Consider the following 21,287-nt stretch of genomic DNA (forward strand, 5'->3'; position numbering starts at 1 on the left):
TGTAAGGTTAAATTGTTTATTTGAGATTTTTCTTGTTTCCTGAGGTAGGACTGCATTGCTATAAACTTCCCTCTTAGAACTGCTTTTGTTGCATCCTATAGGTTCTGGATCATCGTGTTTTCATTGTCATTTGTCTCTAGGTATTTTTTGATTTCCTCTTTGATTTCTTCAGTGACCTCTAGGTTATTTAGGAACATATTGTTTGGCCTCTATGTGTCTGTGTTTTTTACTTTTTTTTTTCCTGTAATTTATTTCTAATCTCATGGCATTGTGGTCAGAAAAGAAGCTTAATATGATTTCAATTTTCTTAAACTTACCAAGGCTTGATTTGTGACACAAGATATGATCTATCCTGGAGAATATTCGGTGTGCACTTGAGAAGTAAGTGTCATCTGCTGTTTTCAGATGGAATGTCCTATAAATATCAATTAAATCTATCTGGTCTATTGTATCATTTAAAGCTTGTGTTTCTTTATTAATTTTCTGTCTTGATGATCTGTCCATCGGTGTAATTGAGGTGTTAAAGTCCCTCACTATTATTGTGTTACTGTTGATTTCCTCCTTTATAGCTGTTAACATTTGCCTTATGTATTGAGGTGCTCCTATGTTGGGTGCATAAATATTTACAATTGTTATATCTTCTTCTTGGATTGATCCCTTGATCATTATGTAGTGTCCTTCCTTGTCTCTTGCAACATTCTTTACTTTAAAGTCCATTTTATCTGATATGAGTATTGCTACTCCAGCTTTCTTTTGATTTCCATTTGCATGGAATATCTTTTTCCATCCCCTCACTTTCAGTCTGTATATGTCCCTAGGTTTGAATTGGGTCTCTTGTAGATGGCATATATACGGGTCTTGTTATATTCATTCAGCCTGTCTGTGTCTTTTGGTTGGAGCGTTTAATCCATTCACATTTAAGCTAATTATTGATATGTGTGTTCCTATGACCATTTTCTTAGTTGTTTTGGGTTTGTTTTTGTAGGTCCTTTTCTTCTCTTGTGTTTCCCTCTTAGAGAAGTTCCTTTAGCATTTGTCATAAAGCTCCTTTGGTGGTGCTGAATTCTCTTAGCTTTTGCTTCTTTATAAAATTTTTGATTTTTCTGTTGAATCTGAATGAGATCCTTGGTAGGTAGAGTAATCTTGGTTGTAGGTTCTTCCCTTTCATCACTTTAAATACATGGCGACACTCCCTTCTGGTCTGTAGAGTTTCTGCTGAGAAATTAGCTGTTAACCTTATGGGAGTTCCCTTGTATGTTATTTGTCATTTTTCCCTTGTTGCTTTCAAGAATTTTTCTTTGTCTTTAATTTTTGTCAATTTGATTACTATTTGTCTTGGTGTGTTTCTCCTTGGGTTTATCCTGTATGCGACTCTCTCCACTTCCTGGACTTGGGGGGCTATTTTCTTTCCCATGTTAGGGAAGTTTTCAACTATAATCTCTTCAAATATTTTCTCGGGTTCTTTCTCTCTCTCTTCTCCTTCTGGGACCCCTATTATGTGAATGTTGGTATGTTTAATGTTGTCCCAGAGGTCTCTTAGGCTGTCTACATTTCTTTTCATTCTTTTTTCTTTACTCTGTTCTGTGGCAGTGAATTCCATCATTCTGTCTTCCAGGTCACTTATCTGTTCTTCTGCCTCAGTTATTCTGCTGTTGATTCCTTCTAGTGTATTTTTTATTTCAGTTATTGTATTGTTCATTTCTGTTTATTTGTTCTTTAATTCTTCTAGGTGTTTGTTAAACAGTTCTTGCATCTTCTCGATCTTTGCCTCCATTCTTTTTCCGAGGTCCCGGATCATCCTCACTATCATCATTCTGAATTCTTTTTCTGGAAGGTTGCCTATCTCCACTTCATTTAGTTGTTTTTCTGGGGTTTCATCTTGTTCCTTCATTTGAGACATAGTCTTCTGCCTTTACATTTTGTCTATCTTTCTGTGATTGTGGTTTTCGTTCTGTAGGCTGCAGGACTGTAGTTCTTCTTGCTTCTGCTGTCTGCCCTCTGGTGGGTGAGGCTATCTACAGTTTCTCTATTTTTAAAGACTGGTGATTAGATTGGACTCACCTTGATAATCCAGGATAATCTCCCATCTCAGGCTTCTACCATTAATCACATTCTGCAAAGTCCCTTCTGCCACATAGGGTAATATTTTCACATGGTCTGGGGATTAGGATGTGAACATCTTTGAGGACCATTACCCTGCCTACCTCAACAGTCTATGGTAAAGGTACACCCTTGTCAGTGCTGACAAAGATAGGAGGCAAAGTATTATCATCCATGCTCATTTCCTCAAATTTTCCAAACATCCTCTATTTCCATCTTGATCATTTATCTCCCTGCATATAGAGTAAGTTATTTTGTGTTAATGTCAGGCATTAAACTAGCCTAACACAATTAGTATGCTTCCAAAAAAATTAATGCAGTATCATACATCACATACAGTAAGGTAGTATGTACATTTAACATATATATGTGTGTGTGTAAGTATAGATAAACATATTAGTAGACACATATGATTAGCATTATCAAAACTCTCTTGGCTGAATTACCTTATTATTTAGTACAAAAAACTTTCCAATATTTGCTGTGCATAGTAAAAAATATCTACAAGGACATAAGTATCCGTGTGTGTCTCTCTGTGTGTTTATGGCTCATGACAAGAAGATAGTTTTCAAACACTAAAGAAAACCCCTAAATCTCTAAAGCAGGGGTCTCCAACCCCCGAGGCGTGTACTGGTACCAGTCTGCAGCCTGTTAGGAACCGGGCCACACAGCAGCAGGTGCATGGCAGGCGAGCGAGCAAAGTTTCATCTGCTGCTCCCCGTAGCTTGCATTACTGCCTGAACCATCCCCCCACCCCTCGTCCATGGAAAAATTATCTTCCACAAAACCGGTCCCTGGTGCCAAAAAAGTTGGAGACTGCTGCTCTAAAGTGCTACTAATTTAATTCAAATTGCAAATAGTTACTGAGTAGCTGCTAAGTGGTAGGCAAGAAGGGTTTACAATGAGGCATGGTGTTTGGCATCATGAATCTTACCGTTTGAGAGAGAAGACAGATATAGAGGCAAAGAATTATAGTTAAGGTACAATATAACTTTATAATAAATGTAATTTGCTTTGGGAATGTGGGGAGGCAAGTTTTTAATTCATGAGCTGTTGCTAGACATTGGGGGTGTGGGGAAAGTGAAGGAGACTTCCTCGAGCTGGTTTTCACTGGAGAATGATGTTTAACTGGCAGGAGGGTGACGGGATAGTTCAGGTGCAGACAGAAGGGCCAGAAATGAGAAAGTAAACATATTTTCAGAATGTCCATGATGTAGAGTGAGGAAAAGCTGAGAAGGTAAAAGGAGGAGAGACTTCGGAACTCTAAATAATAACTGAAGGAGTGTGGATTTAACCATGAAGCTAACGGGGAGCCCTTGAAGGTGTGTGAACAGGATATTAGCAGGGCCCGTTTGAAGAATTAACAGTTGGAACAGAAACTGTTAGTTGCCTCCTAATGCTCATTTCCCTCTTCTTCTTTGGTAACAGAACCTTCATGTTTAGGGAGGCACGTTCAAGTCCAGTTAAAGGCTACATAACTCAGCCATCCTTGCAGCTAGTTGTGGTCATGAAGCTAAGTGTGGTCATGCAGTTAACGATATGTAAATAAAAGTATGTATGGAAAGGCATTTTCAGAGAGGGAAGTCATGCTTTCTTTTTCCCCTTCTCTACCTTCCACCTGCAATGTGAATGTGATGGCTGCAGCTCTAGAAGCCTTACTGGATCCTGAGGCTGTGGTCAAACCCTAAGAATGCCAGAGAAGATGGTTGGGAGGAGCACGGGCTTCTCTCACACAGAAAGGAAATTGAAATAAGCTTTCGTCTTGTTTAAGCCACCCTTCAGTCCTCCCTCCCTCCCTCCCTCCCTCCCTCCTTCCTTCTTTCTTTATTTTAGTGCAGCTCAACCTAACCCGAAATCAGAGGTTCTCAACCCTGGTGACACACTTGAAACCTCAAGAGTTTGCAGAAAATCCAGGGTAACCAGACCTGATCCCCAAAGATATTGATTTAATTATTCTGAGGCAGGGCCTGAGGATCAGCATTTTTAATGGTTCCTGGGTGATTCTAATTTATGTGCAGCCATACGGTGATAATGACAGTTATAAAGTTGCAGGATGGGGGGAGAGTCAAGGTTGGAAGTTATTTTGGAAGGTTGTTGCGATACTGCTCCGAACTTAGATTTAGAACAAAGAGAAAATCTGTAGTAACAGAGGGTCAGGTATCTGTGAAAGACCCAGGAGAGGTGTTTGGCATGATAAGGAAAAGTGTAATGACGACTTTCGGGTATAAGGGATTTGATCTTTCAGTGGGATACAGAGTAAAGAAACAAATGGGCTTCAGCACGTGTGGATTCCCCAGGACCCACACCGATGATACGCCTTACAACGGCTTCGTCAGCACTTTGCTTGCCGCTTAGCGACACGCCTTTTAATTTGATCTTTTTCTCATGACTGATTTTTAGGAAGAATGCAATTTCCCCCCCAGAAAATATAATAATAGATCTCCCTCTTTTCAAAGCATTTTGGAGAGGGGGATGCTGATGGAAAATGAACTTTCTTATAGACCTCTCTTGGATCTTAGCTCTGTTTTCCTCACGATCACTAAATATGCTATTCTGTTCAAGTGCATTTAGCATTCTTTTGTTAGTTGTGCCTATTTCAGGAACCCACCGCACGCTCTGGACATTTGACAGGTTCACACCTGATTAATCTCTCTCCCTTTCCTGTCATCAATATTATTTAGGGGCACTGGTCAAACCATATTGACACTTTGCTGACATCGTCTCCGGAGCCCAATTACCTATCTGTCATGATACAATCCACGAGGTGACAGGAGAATACTATGCTATGCCAAGCAAGTTGGCACCAAAGTGTCCCTGAGACAGAATATAATAGATCATCTTTATGCTTTTTCTGCAAACTAAGAGAGACATTTCCCTGTCTATATTGCCAGTAGGTCTTTTAAGTCACAGGGCTGCCTTGTACCTTGAGCTATCCAGCACCTGCTGGATGAGCCTGGAGGATATTTCCTATTTCACATCCGGAGGTGGATTCCTAATGAAAGAGCAGAAGCCCCTGCCTTGGGCTCTTAGCCCTGGCCCACATATTGAAAAGTAGTTAGGCTTCTAAATGAGTTTACCTGCTAGATTTTTGAGGAATATCCTATTTAGATGCAACTTTAAGGTAGAGGAAATCTGGCCAGTGAACTTCAGAAGAGTAAGTATAAGGAATAAAATACCCAGGGTGTAGAACCTTTCTCAAATTCATTCTGGCAATGCTCTGATACTGAAACACATGATTTGGGGCTAAACAGCATTAAAATAAAGTTTCCTTTTTCTTTCTTCTTCTTTCTAAAAAACTCTTTTTTAACAAAGTTTAACTAAATGAAGATGGCCTTCATTACAGCAAAAAGGCATCTCCATTTATGTATCTAAAAAGGAAATATATCGATAGCTATCCATTTAAATATTTTATTTTATATGCGCATACACATTTATTTGACTATCAGCTATTGTTCTGGTCTGTTTAGCAACCAGAAGAGTGTTACTCGTAAGTGATATCAGTGCTCCTCATCAAATCACATTCCTATAATATCCATGAAGAAGACTGCTGAGTATCGGGATGTAAGCAATTATTATCAAAAGCAGGATCCCAGAGATTAAAAGCACAAATAGCTGTTTCACAGAATTCAGATCAATGAGAAAAAACATATTTTGCAGTAAGGTTAACGGCATGGATGTTCTTGCTTTCACTGTGCTAAACAGGAACGGGGAATCGTCCAGTTTGCCTAGACACTCATTTGAGTATTGGGGCTGGTGGAATCAAGAGCAGGGATGCCATTTTGTTGTTGAAAATTATTCTTCTATCTGTTTTTTAAAAAGAAAACAATTTACTATTGTTTCATTATGAAACAGGGTGCCTGTGGGGTCCCTACTTTTTAATTTTAGTTTTTTAAACTACTTTAAAACATTTTAATTGAACAGGTTAAATACGATCATGGCAAAAAAATCAAAGAGTAAATTTAAGATGTAGTATGGCTAAAGACAATAGTTTTTATTGTATAGTTTCCAGAAATTGTCTATGTATGTATAAGGGTTATGGATCTCTATGCATTTTAAAAAAACCAGACTCATCGAATGCACGGTGTTCTTCAACTTGCTTTTTGCCCTTTCATCTGGGCATCTTTCTATGCAAGTGTCGCTATCGCCTTCCTTTGACAGCCTAAATACAGTGTAATTCTCGAAAACTCTGTTAATAGACATTTCTATTAGAGTTTGTTTTGTTTGGGCTGCTACAAGAAAGTGGAAAATAAAATCTCAGTATTTATATTTGTTCATATTCATACAAGAATGTAAATGCCAGATAGTGAAAAGATCAGTCAAAGAATTGATACATGAAAGTCTTGACAGCAATTTCCAAATTTCCCTTAAAGGTAGCTCCCTTGACTTCTCTTCCTTCATGAAGAGAGATCATGAAATGAAACTGGACTGATGTTGTCATTGCACGTTGTGGGTCAGACTGCTGTCCCAGAGGTGGTTTCACCTAGGACTGAAATGTAGATTTGGGAAAATATACCCACCATCATGGCCTGTTCCAGGCCAGTGACAGACTCAGCTCTTTGTTGTAAACTGTTGTAAGCTGAGATTTTTCTCCTGAAAGGGAATTAATGTTCGTACCATCAATCAGCCTGAGAAGCAAATGTTCCTCCTCTAGGAGCCGAGGCAGGGCTTGGGCTGGGGAGGAAGGACTTCGTCCTCCTGCGGGTTCTCAGGAAGGTTCCAGCCCGGATCCTAGCGCTCAGGGCTGGCGCAGGAAGATGTCAGGGAGAGCAGGGTGGAGCTCCAGGGCAAGGATCCCCGGGAGCCAGGCAGGGCCTCGGCGTCACAGTGCTGTCTGTGGTCTCTGACAGCGCTCAGTGCAGGCAGAAGTGGTAAATTTCTCTCGGCGTCCGATTTCTCTAAGTCCCAGCCCCTGAGTAAGGTCTCGCTGAAAGACACAGTGGGGTTTCCACATCTGCCTCCTACAAGAGCATTAGTGATAGCCACAGACTGAGACAGCCGTCACCAGCAGCACAAGAACCTCACGAGGCGGCACCAGGGCACTGAGGCAGGACGGCCCGAGTGAGAGGCGGGGAGAAGCTGTTGGTGCACACCAGCGGGCTGTGCCTCGGGACAATCGCGACCTAGCTCAGCGTGCAGTTACTGGACGTAGTCAAGACAACGACAATAATTGTCAGGGGAGCATTTACTAGTGAAACACAGACGTGCATTCTCACTTAGGAGTATCCTCTCATTGAAACTCCACGTCTGTCACACAAGGTAGGTATTATTACTGTTTCAATTTTTTTTTCTAAGGAAATATTCACAGAGCACTTTTGTAACTTGTTCAAGGTCACTGAGCTAGCAAGGAACAGAACTAGGATTCAAAACCAGGTTACATTTAGAAAATAATTTGAACCAAAAAACCAAGTAAGGAATACCACAGAGGTGAGTCAAAGTAGATAATAAAATTGAAATCCTACACTCATGTTCACAGCAGCACTATTCATAATCGCTGAGATGTGGAAGCAACCCAAGTGTCTATTGACAGATGAATGGCTAAAATGTGGTGTACACATACCATGAAATATTATATTCGGCCTTAAAGAGGAAGGAGATTCTGACACATGCTACAACACAGAAGAACTTTGAGGACATTACGCTAAGTGAAATAAGCCAACCACAAAAAGACTGTATGATTCCATTTACATGAGGCACCAGAGCAGTCAAGTTCATAGAGACAGGAAGTAGAATGGTCTTACCAGGTACTTGGGGGAGGGAGAGGTTGGGAGTTATTGTTTAACGAGTAGAGAGTTTCACTTTCGCAAGATGAAAAGAGTTCCAGAGTTGGGCTGTGGTGATGGTTGCACAACAAAATGAACACTTAATACCACTGAACTACATATACTTAAAAATGGGTAAGACGGTAAATTGTTTATGTGTATTTTATAACAATTTTAAAAATTGGAAAAAAATGAAATCGTACTGTATATAGTACATGTGTTGAAACTTTTACAGAGTAATATTTGAACTTGAATCTGGAGTTTGCCTGTCCTGGGCTTGAATCTCAGCTCTATGACTTGTTAGCTGTGTGACCTTGGGGAAGTAGCTTAATCTCTCTGGGGCTTCATTTCCTCATCTGCAAAATGAGGAAAAACAGCACCTTCATCATTGGGTCAATGTGATATTTAAATGACATGATACATTTTAAGCTCTTGAACAATATTTGGCACATAATTAACACTCAAAATGTTCACTATTATTATTATTTGAACAACATGATGGGTGAGAATGCACATATAAATATTTCACTTTGAGTAAAACTGAACATGTTTCACAGAAAAATGTTACTGAGAAGATTAGATGAAATTACAACAATGAAAAAATATAGGATGATTACTTTAAAAAATATTCCAAATATTTTGCTGTTAGTTGTTGGACAGTAAGCTGAGCCAATCAAAAGTTAAGATTCTGGGTTTGAAGCAGCGAAGAAGTTCTGCTGCCTGTAAACATTGTCACGGATTATTTCGGGCCCAGGAAAAAAACCTCCACAGACACACCAACTCCATTCAGGGTCTATGGAATAAGGCGCTACCAGTTAGTAAGTGACTGGCCTTTCTACTATTGAGGTGGTAACTGATCGCTAATTCTAACACAAAGACTGTGCTAATGGATTTTCACCTCCCTCATTTCCTCCCATGCATGTGCCCTTCTTGGCCAGGACGCAACTCTCCAGAATTTCTACAAGTACATGCAAGAAGGTACGGAAGCAATGAATGGCACACCTTCACTGGTAACTCCATTTTGGAATTGCTAATTTCAGATGTGATGCTTTAGCTCACGGAGTCGGGCGGTCAGAGGCCAGGAATTACCCAGTGGTGGGCACTTAGCTGAGACCAAGGCTCACTTAAGTAGGATTCTGGCCCTGTAGGTGGGAAATTTACTATTGCTGTGAATAGTAAATCATAAATGTTAAATTACATTCAACCTCAGAAAGAACTGTGCAGAACCTCTCAGGCAATAATTGAGGTGCTTGTAGTTCTCACAGCCCATTGCCACTTTGCTGTGAGACACAATCACACTTGGGCTACAATCTAATTTATCTCAGCGCCATTTTTGTATATTTCACTCTAGTAAATAAGAAAAAATGCTTAATCTAAGTTTTAGAGTTCTTTAAAAAAAGAACATATAATACATTGTCTATTGTTTAAGTCTAAATTTACAACTTACATATAACTAGTGAAAACATTAAATTCATAAATCATTAAAAAGATAAAAACAAGAGTAGTCTTCCTAGATCATGATATTGTAGAAAAACACTGGACTAGAAGTTTGGAAATCTGGGTCTTAGTCTTATCTCCACTTCTCATTTCCAATGTAAGTTTAGAAACTAATTAAAATTTTCCTGGGCCCCAATTTATGTATCTGAACTTTAAGAAATTTTTAATGATTCAAGCAATCCCACACCTGGGCAAATACCCAGACAAAACTATAATTTGAAAAGATACATGCACCCCTTTGTTCATAGCAACACTATTTACAATAGCCAAGACATGGAAATAAACTAAATGCCCATGGATAGATGAATGGATAAAGAAGTTGTGGTACATATATACACTGGAATATTACTCAGCCATAAAAAGAATGAAATAACGTCATTTTTAACAACATGGATGGACCTGGAGATTACCATACTAAGTGAAGTAAGTCAGAAAGAGAAAGACAAATACCATATGATATCATTCATGTGTGGAGTCTAAAATACGACACAAATCAACATGTCTAAGAAACAAACAGACTCACAGCCATAGAGAACAGATGTGTGGTTGCCAACGGGGAGGTGGCGGGGGGAGGGACGCACTGGGAGTTCGGGGTCAGCAGAGGCAAACTATCATATACAGGATGGATAAACAACAAGGTCCTAATAGCACAGGGAACTATATTCAATATCCTGAGACAAAACAATGGAAAAGCCTATGAAAAAGAATATATATATATATATATATATATATATGTATAACTGAGTCACTTTGCTGTATGGAAGAAATTAACACAACATTGTAAATCAACTATACTTCGATAAAATAAAGAAAATAAAATTTTTAAGATTTTAGCTGCACTTCCATTCAACATTCAAGTATTAAAAATAATATACCCTACTGCAATTTTAAGCACTCATTTATGACAGCACTTTACCAGACCTTTACATGCATTGGGAAGCACTATCTATATTTTGCTGGTATGAAAGCTTAGAGAGGTGAAATGCCCAACTTAGGTCACGTAAAGAGGAAACGGTGTCGGAGGAAACTTTGCACCCATTCGTCTCAGCCCAGTTTAACCAAATTTTTCTCTGTGATTGAGGTAAGATGATTGGAAGAAGTAACTTTCTTAGCTGGAGTCTGGAAGCATGAGATTCAGTAGAACCTCTATTTTTACTTTTACATCACAACAAATGTGGTTTCACATATGTGAATTTCACTTGGGTGTATGCACTAGATTTTCCTTTTTCTGAGTCTCTCAGCTGTCCTCTGTGGTAGGACGAAAAGAACTGGATACCAGTGACCATGGAGAGCACACTCCGGGTAGCCTGGACAATGAACCGGCTGGAAGTGCTCCCCAGTTCTCTCTGTCAGGGAGGCTGCACTCAAGTCAGCTTCCTGCAGGGGCCCTGGCTTCCTTCCTGTTCCTGCGGTACTACCAGACAACACAGTAAAGAGCTGGCCCTATGTCCAGCTGGCCTGGTGCCCTCAGAATTTGATTCTTCCACTGACAAAATTGCTCTCATTCTTGTCCTATGAGAAGAGAGAGAAGCCAGGGGTTCTTTGGAACACTGTGAGGGTTGATAGGGTTGGTGGACCTGGACCTTCTCTTCTCTTGATGGTCCCTGATTTGTAAGTTTCTCTGATAAAGCCTGCTCAGTATCACTGCCACGTGGTATTCTAGAATTCGACTTGAGCCCTGTGGCACAGCAGGTCAAGAACACAAAGGGACCTCTTTCCACAGTCTGCTTTCATTTCTTAAGATTCATTTGGAGCCATTAAGAATTGCAATGAGAATTACATAATTAAGAATTGCAAATAGGTATGTATCCGCACTGTACAATTCACAGAATATTTTCCTATTCCACATTCTATTTAACTCTCACAAAAATCTACCAGTCAAAATTGATTTTTATCATACAGATGACAAATCTTAAGTTTCAGACTGGTTAAAAACCTGCCCCCAAAGTGGCAAATCTTGGCCTGGATGTAAAGTCTTCTGTCTCCAAGTCCAGGTCTCTCTCTACTGCTCCTGGGAACTTTGGAACAAACCTCCAGAAATGAACCAATCATTCTAAAATTTTGAAAGCATCCACAGAACAGTTCTTTGCCAGGTGCTGGTGAATTCAAAGCCCCAAAAGACATCACCAAAAACTTCTTTTCTTGTGCCAAACAGGGAAGATCATTTTCATAGCTATTTATTGTAAACATATGTATTATACTTTTCAGTTTGCTCAAAATATAGTGCCCCTATCATGAGACATTACACAAACTTCATAGAAGTGAAGGGGTGAGGATGTCTTAGCTGCTACTCAGCTGGAAGGGAACAAGACATCAGCACCGTCCAAGTCCCCAACCAAGTAACTGTGAAAAGTTATAATCCAATCAAGAGCTTGCTAGACGGGTGTGTCTGTGAGTGAGACCGAACAGATGTGTCTACACCATCCTCCCATCTGTGATTTGAATTCAGGTGTGTTCTTGGAAATACACTGCTCTGAAGTTTGTATGTTTAATCAGTAATCCCATTAATGGTGCCCCTCTGGGTTTAGACGTGGTGTTATGCTGGAGCCTCAAATTTAATATTTTCAAAGCTGAATTCATCACCTATCCCCTCAAATTGTTATTTCTTAGCCTGATAAGGAATTTAACCATTTCTAGGTGCCCAGTGGGGAGCCTACCCAGACTCCTCTCTTTTTTCTCACATAGTCATAACCATCAAGTGCTGTAGGTACCACTTCCCAAATATCTTACATATATTCCCCTTTTTCCATGGTCTTGCCCTTGATGCCTTTCTTCATATATATATATATATATATATATATATATATATATATTTATTTATTTATTTATTTATTTATTTATTTATTTATTTATATATGGCTGCACCGGGTGGCACATGGGATCTTTGTTGCGGCATGTGGGATCTTTTAGTTGTGGCATGAAGACTTCTTAGTTGCAGCATGCAGACTTCTTAGTTGTGGCATGTGAACTCTTAGTTGCGGCATGCATGCGGGATCTAGTTCCCCGACCAGGGATTGAACCCAGGCCCCTGCGTTGGGAGCATGAAGTCTTACTCACTGGACTACCAGCGATGCCTTTCAAGGGCTATCTTGACACCCTTTGCTGACTGTTTTCCTCCCCTCCCGCCGCCGTCCCTCTCAAGGTTTCCTCCACGGGGCTCACTGCCGATCAATATAAACTCCTACCACTCCCTGAAAGAATGGCCGCTCTAATGTTATCCCGCGCAGACGCCCAGCCTTACTGTGCTTTCTCCCTCTTCCCCACGTCACGTTCCAGGCCCACCGCACTGACAGGCCCCCAAACTGGGTGTCCTCGCTCATGCTTCTCCAAGTCAATCATGCAAGGAAGAGTGTGCCTGGCAAACTCTTACTTCTCTCTCAAGCATCCCGGTCTTGTAAGGACTTTCCTAACTCCTCCCAACTGTCCCTCAGTTGGACTTTAAATTGTCTCGCACCGGTTTTGTTGTGCCCTGCAATGTCTTCTTCAGAGCACAGATTGTTTTATGTCGTCTATCTGTGTGTGTGCTTCCTTCCTAACTAGTTTTTGGGTACCTTGAGGACAAAGAGCATGTTCTATTTGTCATTGTATCCCTAGCACTTGGAATGATATCTGACAAGAATGAAATTCACTTGGGTTCACACACAGGAGTCCCCTTTTCCTTCTGAATATGTCAACTCTCTTCTGTGGTAGCACATAAAGAATTGAACAGTCTGGGTCCCCTGGACAGTGAACCGCCTGGGACAGTGCTCTCAGTTCTCGTCAGGGAGGCTGCGCCCAAAGTCTGCTTCCCGAAGGGGCTGTGAGTCAAAGCCGAACAGAGAAATGAATCTGAGAGAGCCCACGGGACTTGCTTAAGGACCCACAACTGGTAAGAAGTGACAGGAACGTAAGTCAGGGCAGGGGCTCTCTCACTGCCATCCTCTGTTTTATTCGCGGTACCTAGAAGACTCCCGGGCACGTTGGAGCTCCATCAATATTGCTGAGTAAATGACTCACAGAATGCAGCACTGACTGGGTGAAAAAGAGTTATCTCCAAAGCCCAGGTCCTTCTCATTTCAGCCTCCCAACTTCTAGTTTTTGTACTGGGTATGAATGTGTGTGTGTGCGTGCGTGTAGATACACCTTTCAAACAAAATTAAAAAGTGAATATCATGATTTCCTCTTTACGATAAAACACAATTAAAGAATAGTGATAACTAGTTACACACACACACACACACACACACACACACACACACACACACACACACACACACAAATTCTAGGCCACTGAAACGTTCACCCTTGGTAATTCATTTCATTTACTAAAAGAAAAATGGCTTTTGGAAAATAAGCATCCAACCTGATAATCATATAACTTTACATTCAGAATTAGTTTTCAGTAACCTGGTAGGATGACCTTGTCTTGTAAATTGTCCCAAATAGTGTAAAACAGAGGCGACAATAGTAAATTGTGGTTGGTCACGTGAGGAAATGCAGGCCTTTGCTCTCTGCTGCCGCCCAGAGGCGGGAATGTAGCACAGCCGGCCTCTCCCCGTGTCAGAAAACCAGAAGCAGGTGCAGGACGTGTGCGTCTGGAAGAACCGCACTCAAGTTTATATTCTTCCTCTCCAACTTCTGGGGCCTTTTTCTTACGCAATGACAGCTGATTTATCTTTATCTATTACTGACACAGAACCAGCCATTCACCGTGAAGCAGGACAAAAGCCAGCAGAGGGATGAAAGAAACCCAAAATAGATCTTCCTTGAACTGATTTGTATGAGAGTTATAAACAGTTCAAGGCATAAAAGAAAAGTAGATCGGTAAGCACTGTTGCTGAAGCCGAGAGCAAAGCACGATTTTTTCCCTTTCCTTTTCCCCCGTCTTTTTTTTTTTTTTTTTTTTTTCTCATCCAGCTACTCAAAGCAAACATTGCAGGAGGTGGAAGCACTCACCATAGGAGGCTGTTTGCAGAGACCGCTCGCACACGCCTGCACACGGGCTCCCTGCCCGCGGCCACCCCCTCTATTGTCACAAAGCACATTTTATAATGCAAATCACTGTCTACTACATGGCTCATTATTTCCCTCTCTGAATAAAATATGAACACGCCAGTATGTGTTCTTCTATTCTAAATGCCTACCCTTGTAGCACTGACCTCTTTCTGCTTTTGTATTTTTCAGAACGTCCCTGACATTTGCCAACTGGGTTAGCTCTCAACCTTTCTAACCTATTATCTTATTACTTCAGCACGTTTCACACTTTCTCTTCCATCTAATTAGGGTGACCCGCAGGCGCGCTAGGAGGGTGAAGCGCCCGCGCCAGCCCCCGCACTCACCACTGCTTTTGGTCCGCGTCACAGTTGCAGTAGTATTTGGGGTCCGTGCAGTTGCGCTCGATGCCGCAGGCGCATTTCTGAATTCCGGGCCCGGAGCCGCCCCAGTAGTAGTGCTTCTCGTTGGCTTTGCCCACCCACCAGGTGTAAGGGCTTCCATCTACAAGAAAGGGGAAAGGCACACTTAAGTAGGACCAGGACCCAGGCACTATCGTGTCACACTTACATCCGCCCAACCCAGGAGCAGCATCTGTCTCTGATAGACTGACCATCATTCAACCCTCTTAGAAGTCAATGCAATTCAATTACAGGAATATTTAATAAAAAAGTATCAGAGGGATTGGTAAGCTCAAGTTTTCGCACCGGGGTACATGCACCTCTTCCTTTGAAAGACACGTTTACCTTCAAGCTGCAGGGATTTAGGGGCCTGTTCTGTAAATTGGCTGCTCAGATGGGTACATGCACAGTGAAGGGGTGCAGGCCGTGCACCGGTCCTTTACTATGCAACTCAGTTCATGGCTAGTTGTGCTTTTTCTGTGAAATGATAGTCACGGAGATGACAGACTATCAGAGCTAAACATGGATTATGCCTTAGTATGATCTCCTTATTTCACAGGTAAGCGACTTAGGTCCAGAAAGGTTACACAATTCTTTCAATTACACAGCAGATTGGCTCCCAAACCAGAAGTTTGACACTGTATCTCACAAGACACTGTACAATGCTCTTTATACAATATCACTTTGCTTATTATTTGGCCTAATATTCACCCCATTCATTCATTCACTCATCTAATCATCAAACATCCACTGTGTTTCCATTATGTGTCAAACATTATAAGAAACTCAGCAGAAAAATGGAGAGAAAAGATACAGATTGAGAGTTCAGTTCAATTACTATTATGAACACACAGGAGACTGGGTGAGGGAAAGGAGGTCAGGAGGAGGGTTTCCTAGAAGAGGTAACGTATTTGAGCTATGTCTTGAAGGCTAAGTTACCCAGGTGAATAAGGAGGTAAGAGAGATAAGGACTCCTACGTAAAGGAAGCAGAATGGCCACGTTCTATACGGAACGCTCAAGTAGGAGTGTTCCCATCGATGGTACGATAGGGCTGAAGGGATAAGTTTGAGAGGGTAGCAGGAGTAGGTCACAATAGACAGTGGGTAAGGGTCACAGCACAACAAACTTTGTCCAAATAAGAAGTGATTTTGCCTCGGTTTATTCTTGCTTCTTCCTATTTAAGAAGGTTGAACTTCATTCTGAAACGAATGGGATACCATTAAAGTATTTTAAGCAGGAGATTTTCAAGATCAGATTTGTGTTTTAAAAGATCTACAGTGAGATGAAAGACAGATTTCAGGGGGATGGAGTCACAGAGGCGAGATGTGACGCTCCTGTGTTAACACAAAAGAGAAATAATAAGAGAGTAGTGGAACTGGAGAGGAAGAGAAAGTGGAAAGAGATTTAGGAGGTACAAGCAGCTTGGGCATATTGGGATTTAGGCGGGAAGGTGGTGTGGAGATTAACCCTGGGCTTCTGGCCCCGGTGACTGAGAGGTGATGTGCTTCACCAGAGGGTAGACCACAGGGAGGAAGGTGAGAAACTTAGGGAACGTCGAAGAGAGGATGATGAACCTGATATGTGAGGTAGGCCAATGGCTATCGAAGCCTGGCTCTCAGGAGCATTCTCTGGGCTGAAAATCCCAGTTTTAGGAACCATCAGGTAAATGTCTGGCAGCAGGAGAGGCGTCACTGGACTCGTTTGGATTCCAACAGCATTTAGAGAACAGACGGACAGGGAGCTGGCCACTGTGGAGGTCAAGAGAGAAAACGGACAGAGAGGGTGGAGGAGAAACAAGCGAAGGATTTCCAGAAAAGCAGGGCGGCCGGCAGTGTCAGATTTCATAGCAAAGTCCATCAAGATGAAGGTTTGGACTTTTTCTTTTAAGTTGACAGCTGGACAGTCTTTGTTGAGAGGAGTTTCAGGTGAACGACCGGAAGAAGATGCCAGGCAGCAGAAGGCAGAGGAGGGAAGGGAAGGGAAAGGAAGGGGAGGCCCTGAGAACAGCTTCCCATGCAGGAGGCTGGGGAAGGAATGGAACCTCATGGAGGCTGTGCGGCCAGTAAACCTGCACTTGACAGTTAAAGTCTCCAGGCATATGACTAAGATTCCATTCTAAAAACTCATCAGACCTTTCAGGATGTTAGGTCCCAGTATCTGTGCGTGTGCTTGTGCTTAGCAATAAAAGGAGGAAAAAGTCTCGCACTCAGTGAGCTATCGTGTAAACAGTCACAACATCTAAGCAAATAACACAATAAAGTAAGTGAGGGCCATACTGGAATTGTGTAAAGACTGCTGCTGTGCCTTCTCACATATGCCAATAGCTTTTGTTTTTGTTTTTGTTTTATTTAGAGATAGGCAATTTAAAGGTAGGCAACTGTACTGTGAGTTCAGGCTTGATATAATAAATGAGCAAATGCTCTGAACTTAGAAAGGAGTTATTCAGGTATTGTACTTCATACAAATTTCCAGATTTTCCAGTTGTGTTGACTTAATTTGGAAAAGTCACTCTTTTTCCCTTCACAAGATCATTTATGGCACCTGAATCTTAAGAAATGCATTTGAGTTGATCTGGCAAGCGGTAGAGAGGGAGATTTCAGCACGCTACTCTGAAGGGAGGAAGATGCCAGCTCTCTGAGATAAGGGTCCGCTCTGAAACCTTGTCTCCGCGTCTCTGGGGCTTGTCCCAGCAGATAGGGGGCCGTTTGCTTTCTACATTCAAGCTATTTTGCTTCTCGCTTCTCTTTCTATCAGGGTAAAGAGTAACACATCCAACTTCTGATGCTTTCCAATGTTGGAACCATGACCAACAATAAATTCTTGTTTCCTTTTGATGCAGTCAAGAGTTTAAAAAAAAAATAAGGCTTAAAATATTCCATTTACGGAAACTATAAAATTTGAGCCATTTGGTTAGTGAGCTGCACTAGGTCTCTGTTGATTCCATCTCTGGCCGTGTTACAGGAAGAGGACAAAGGTGGTCGGTGCTGTGCTTACCTTGCCAAGGCCCCTGGCGCCTTCCAGAAAATGACCGGGACTGGTTATCACATCTATTCAGCACACTGCATATTTTCAAGCTGACCTAATGCTCAATTCTTTCTCTCAAAAGAAATTTCAGCTACTATCACTGTTTTTGGAAATTAGGGGATACTAACACACCTGGTGGAGGGTAAGAAACAACCAGACACCCGTAGAACAGGAGTCAATGGGCTGCCTGGCAGGAAATGCCCTTGTTGTGCCCGTACGTCAACAAGCCCATGAAAGAGTATGTATCTCAGAATCTCAGCTCAATTTCCGATTCTTCCTTCCAGCGGCCAGTAGAAACAACCTAACACGGTTATATTTTTGTCAGAGAGAGGGATGATAAATTGCATGAGGCAGAGAAGCTGTAGGGCTCAGGATTCTTGATAAAAAGCAGGACAATGTCAGTCAAGGGACAAGGTCTTCATCAGCGGCTCCCTCAGCAGGACACTGAGAAATGCGCTGTAGGGGATGTGGAGAAAGAGCCAGCTGATTCCCAGCCACACCTACAGGAGGACCGGGGAGTCTAGGAGAGGAAGGCTCATTGTCAAGTTGTTTGGGCCGTGGGTGTTCCAGTAGAAGCCCTAAGCTCTGCATGGGACCCAGGCTCTGAACTAACCTCACATGGCAGACCTTCGTGCCTATAGCGAAGGGCTCCCGTTAGGCATCAGGATGGGATCTAAGAAGGTGATCTGCAGTGACATTTCTTGTATTCAGTGCAAGAAGGAGACACACTACTGACCAGGTGGGTAGCTCAGTTTCCCAGTTCTTCCCCCATCCCCACCTTTTTCTCAAGTTACTTCTAGTCTTATGTAACTAACGTTCCCAGTTAGGGTGATGCAAAATCAATGTTATTTTGTTCTCTTTCCTAGGAAAATAAGTTAAGTGCAGTACAAAATGTTTTACTTATAGCTGTTTCCTCATCTGCCAGGAACAGAAGAATGCCAATAAGAACACCACATTCCAGGGAAAAAGCAAGCTGTACCCTTTGTTATTAGTGTTGGTTAATTTAGTTAAATCAAATCATCATAATTTACCAATTTGGCATATATTTTATATTCGGCAAGAAGAGAATGGTTCAATCTGTGTTGAGCAAAGAACTGCCTTATTTCAGTGCTGTGCGAACGAAGTGTTACTTTTCGCTTTACAAATCATTACTTACTGATTAATTGGCTTTGGGGAAAAGAAGTTAAAGGCGATAAAAATGGAAACTTTTTAAAAGACAAGATAAGGAGTGGTGAGAAAAGAAACAATTTAATTATCCAGTGCTAAGAGTTCAAGACTTTCTCTGATCTCAGAATATGAAGACTTTTGTTAACTATATTGAGTAGGTGTAATCACTGCAACGAGATTATGAAATGATAAACCACATTCTAGGTTAACTAGAAGGTGAATTATCAAAGTAAGTCATATTGTATTAAAACAGCCAAATATGGATTGAATTAAATGTAATCATGGCACTTTGTACTCACTTAAGACCAAATTTTATTATGCTGAGGATTTATTATGGTTTGGATGACTAAACTGAAATAGGGAGAAAAAAAAAGAGGCAACTTGTTCCTCCAAATTTAAAGAAACCAACAGATCTCTTATTTTCTCCACTAACAAGTTGTTTCAGAAACACAAGGGCAAGTGCATGGGGACTTCTTGATGAAAATGTGGGACATACCTGTGACTTTCAAAATATGTTCTTTAGAACTTCTGGGCTACACAAAGTAACTTAATAGTCTGCTTACTTAAATATTATCCTGGCACATCTACAGTAAGACCCAGTATGGTCACTGGGACATTTAATTAGTTTCATTTCATCCACTTTTGCAGAATATTAAAAAGTGTAATACCTAACATTAAATACTGCAAAGGTTTATCGTCTCCAAAATGAAAACTTAAAAGTATATTTTTAGCTTGATGAAACCTAGTCTTATTATATCTACCACTAGCTCCTTATCTACAAATTGTGTTAAAGAATCACAGGTGGCTTTTTAGCAGAGGAACTAACTAGAGCAGGTACAACTGCAACAGGAACCTGCCTTTCAGTGCTCTGCTTAGCGCCCCCTGCTGACAGCTCCCATACAGCACTCCCCAGAATGCTGTCTGGCCCATTCCGGCTGTTTGAAGGCCCCTACAGTGCAGGATCCTCTTTCTAAAGAGAGACTCATACTCTGAAATATCTCCCAGTACCCTTCCATCTATACCGTGGCACGACCCAATCTTTTTTCCTCCACTTCATCACTAAATTTCAGCTGACCACTCTGATCTGATTACAGTTATCCACGGTGACAATATGCTTATTAAGTAAAGATATGTTTAATCCTAGACTGTAGATGCAAAACATTTTTGTACTGGTGAGAACCTTCCTCTCAATGCAAATGACCTAAAGAAGAAGGAAGGTAAAAGGACCTTTATAATAGGTTCTAGGTTGGGCTGGAGCAGAGAGGAAGTTTGGAGGTGCTGTAGCTGCCATAGAGCTCTCCCGATAACCTGATAGTTAGAATTTGAAAGATCAAGCAGGCCAGAATTCCCTTTTCCTTCAGTAAGAGATGTGCACAGTCCAAGGGTTGCAGAGCCCTAAAGATAATGCTGACAGCTGCCCCTGCCCCCAGCACTGGAAGGAGGAACAGGCCACTTGTCCTAGAGTTCTGTGGCTTAAGTAGAGGAAGCCTCTCTTCTTGGACATGTGAAATTGGTCCCTATGGAATCACTTCCAGGAACTGGACCAAGGCAGCCCAAGTCTCAGGAACCTCAGAGACAGATGAGGGGTAGGAGGGGATGTCATGGAGGGAGTACTTACAAGTTTTTTCCCTCTAGTGGGAAATCAGTACAGGGAAGGGTTTCCAACTCACCTAAAAGAAGATTCACCTGAGGCTCTTGTAAACCATATAGATTTCCTGGACTACAGAATAAAATCTATAGAATAAGAATCTCAGAGGAAGATCTTGAGATGCTGTCACTTAATACCCTAGTGATCCTTATCTTCATACAGGTCTGCCTTACACTGACCTGCGGAAATGACAGTGGATTTAGTTCACAGAATAGTGAGAGGCCTGGTGCCCAGGTCCCCTTGGGACACCAATCCAGGACCCGTTTTCTAGGTAAGATCTGAGGAGGTAATCATGGTGTTGACCACAGTAACACCTCCATTTAAAATTCCTAATTATTTTTTCTCTGAATAATTTAGTCACTGTAACCCACCCCCACTTTTTCTCAATTTCATAACCATGATCCTGAGTCGAAATGGCTATATTTTACTATTTAGATTAAAAGCTTTAAAAATAAAATTAAAAATCATATATCGGGCTTCCCTGGTGGCGCAGTGGTTGAGAGTCTGCCTGCCGATGCAGGGGAAATGGGTTCGTGCCCCGGTCCGGGAAGATCCCACATGCCGCAGGGCGGCTGCGCCCATGAGCCATGGCCACTGAGCCTGCGCGTCCGGAGCCTGTGCTCTGCAATGGGAGGGGCCACAGCAGTGAGAGGCCCGCATACCACAAAAAAATAAATAAATAAAATAAAAAATTGCTTCTGTTTAAAAAAAAATCATAT

At 41.6% G+C, this 21,287-nt stretch overlaps 1 protein-coding gene across 2 annotated transcripts in view; it reads right to left on the minus strand.

Annotated features, from left to right (window-relative positions):
- CNTNAP2 (contactin associated protein 2) overlaps window positions 1-21,287 on the minus strand; it is a 2,024,023-nt gene that overhangs the window by 414,838 nt on the left and 1,587,898 nt on the right. For both annotated transcript variants that reach the window (XM_067041938.1, XM_067041937.1), the window contains one exon: window positions 14,675-14,831. In XM_067041938.1, coding sequence (XP_066898039.1) covers window positions 14,675-14,831 — 157 coding nt within the window. The remainder of the gene's footprint in view (window positions 1-14,674; window positions 14,832-21,287) is intronic.

This window comes from Kogia breviceps, chromosome 9, assembly GCF_026419965.1.
Source record: "Kogia breviceps isolate mKogBre1 chromosome 9, mKogBre1 haplotype 1, whole genome shotgun sequence".
In the NCBI taxonomy this organism is placed as follows: Eukaryota; Metazoa; Chordata; class Mammalia; order Artiodactyla; family Physeteridae; genus Kogia; species Kogia breviceps.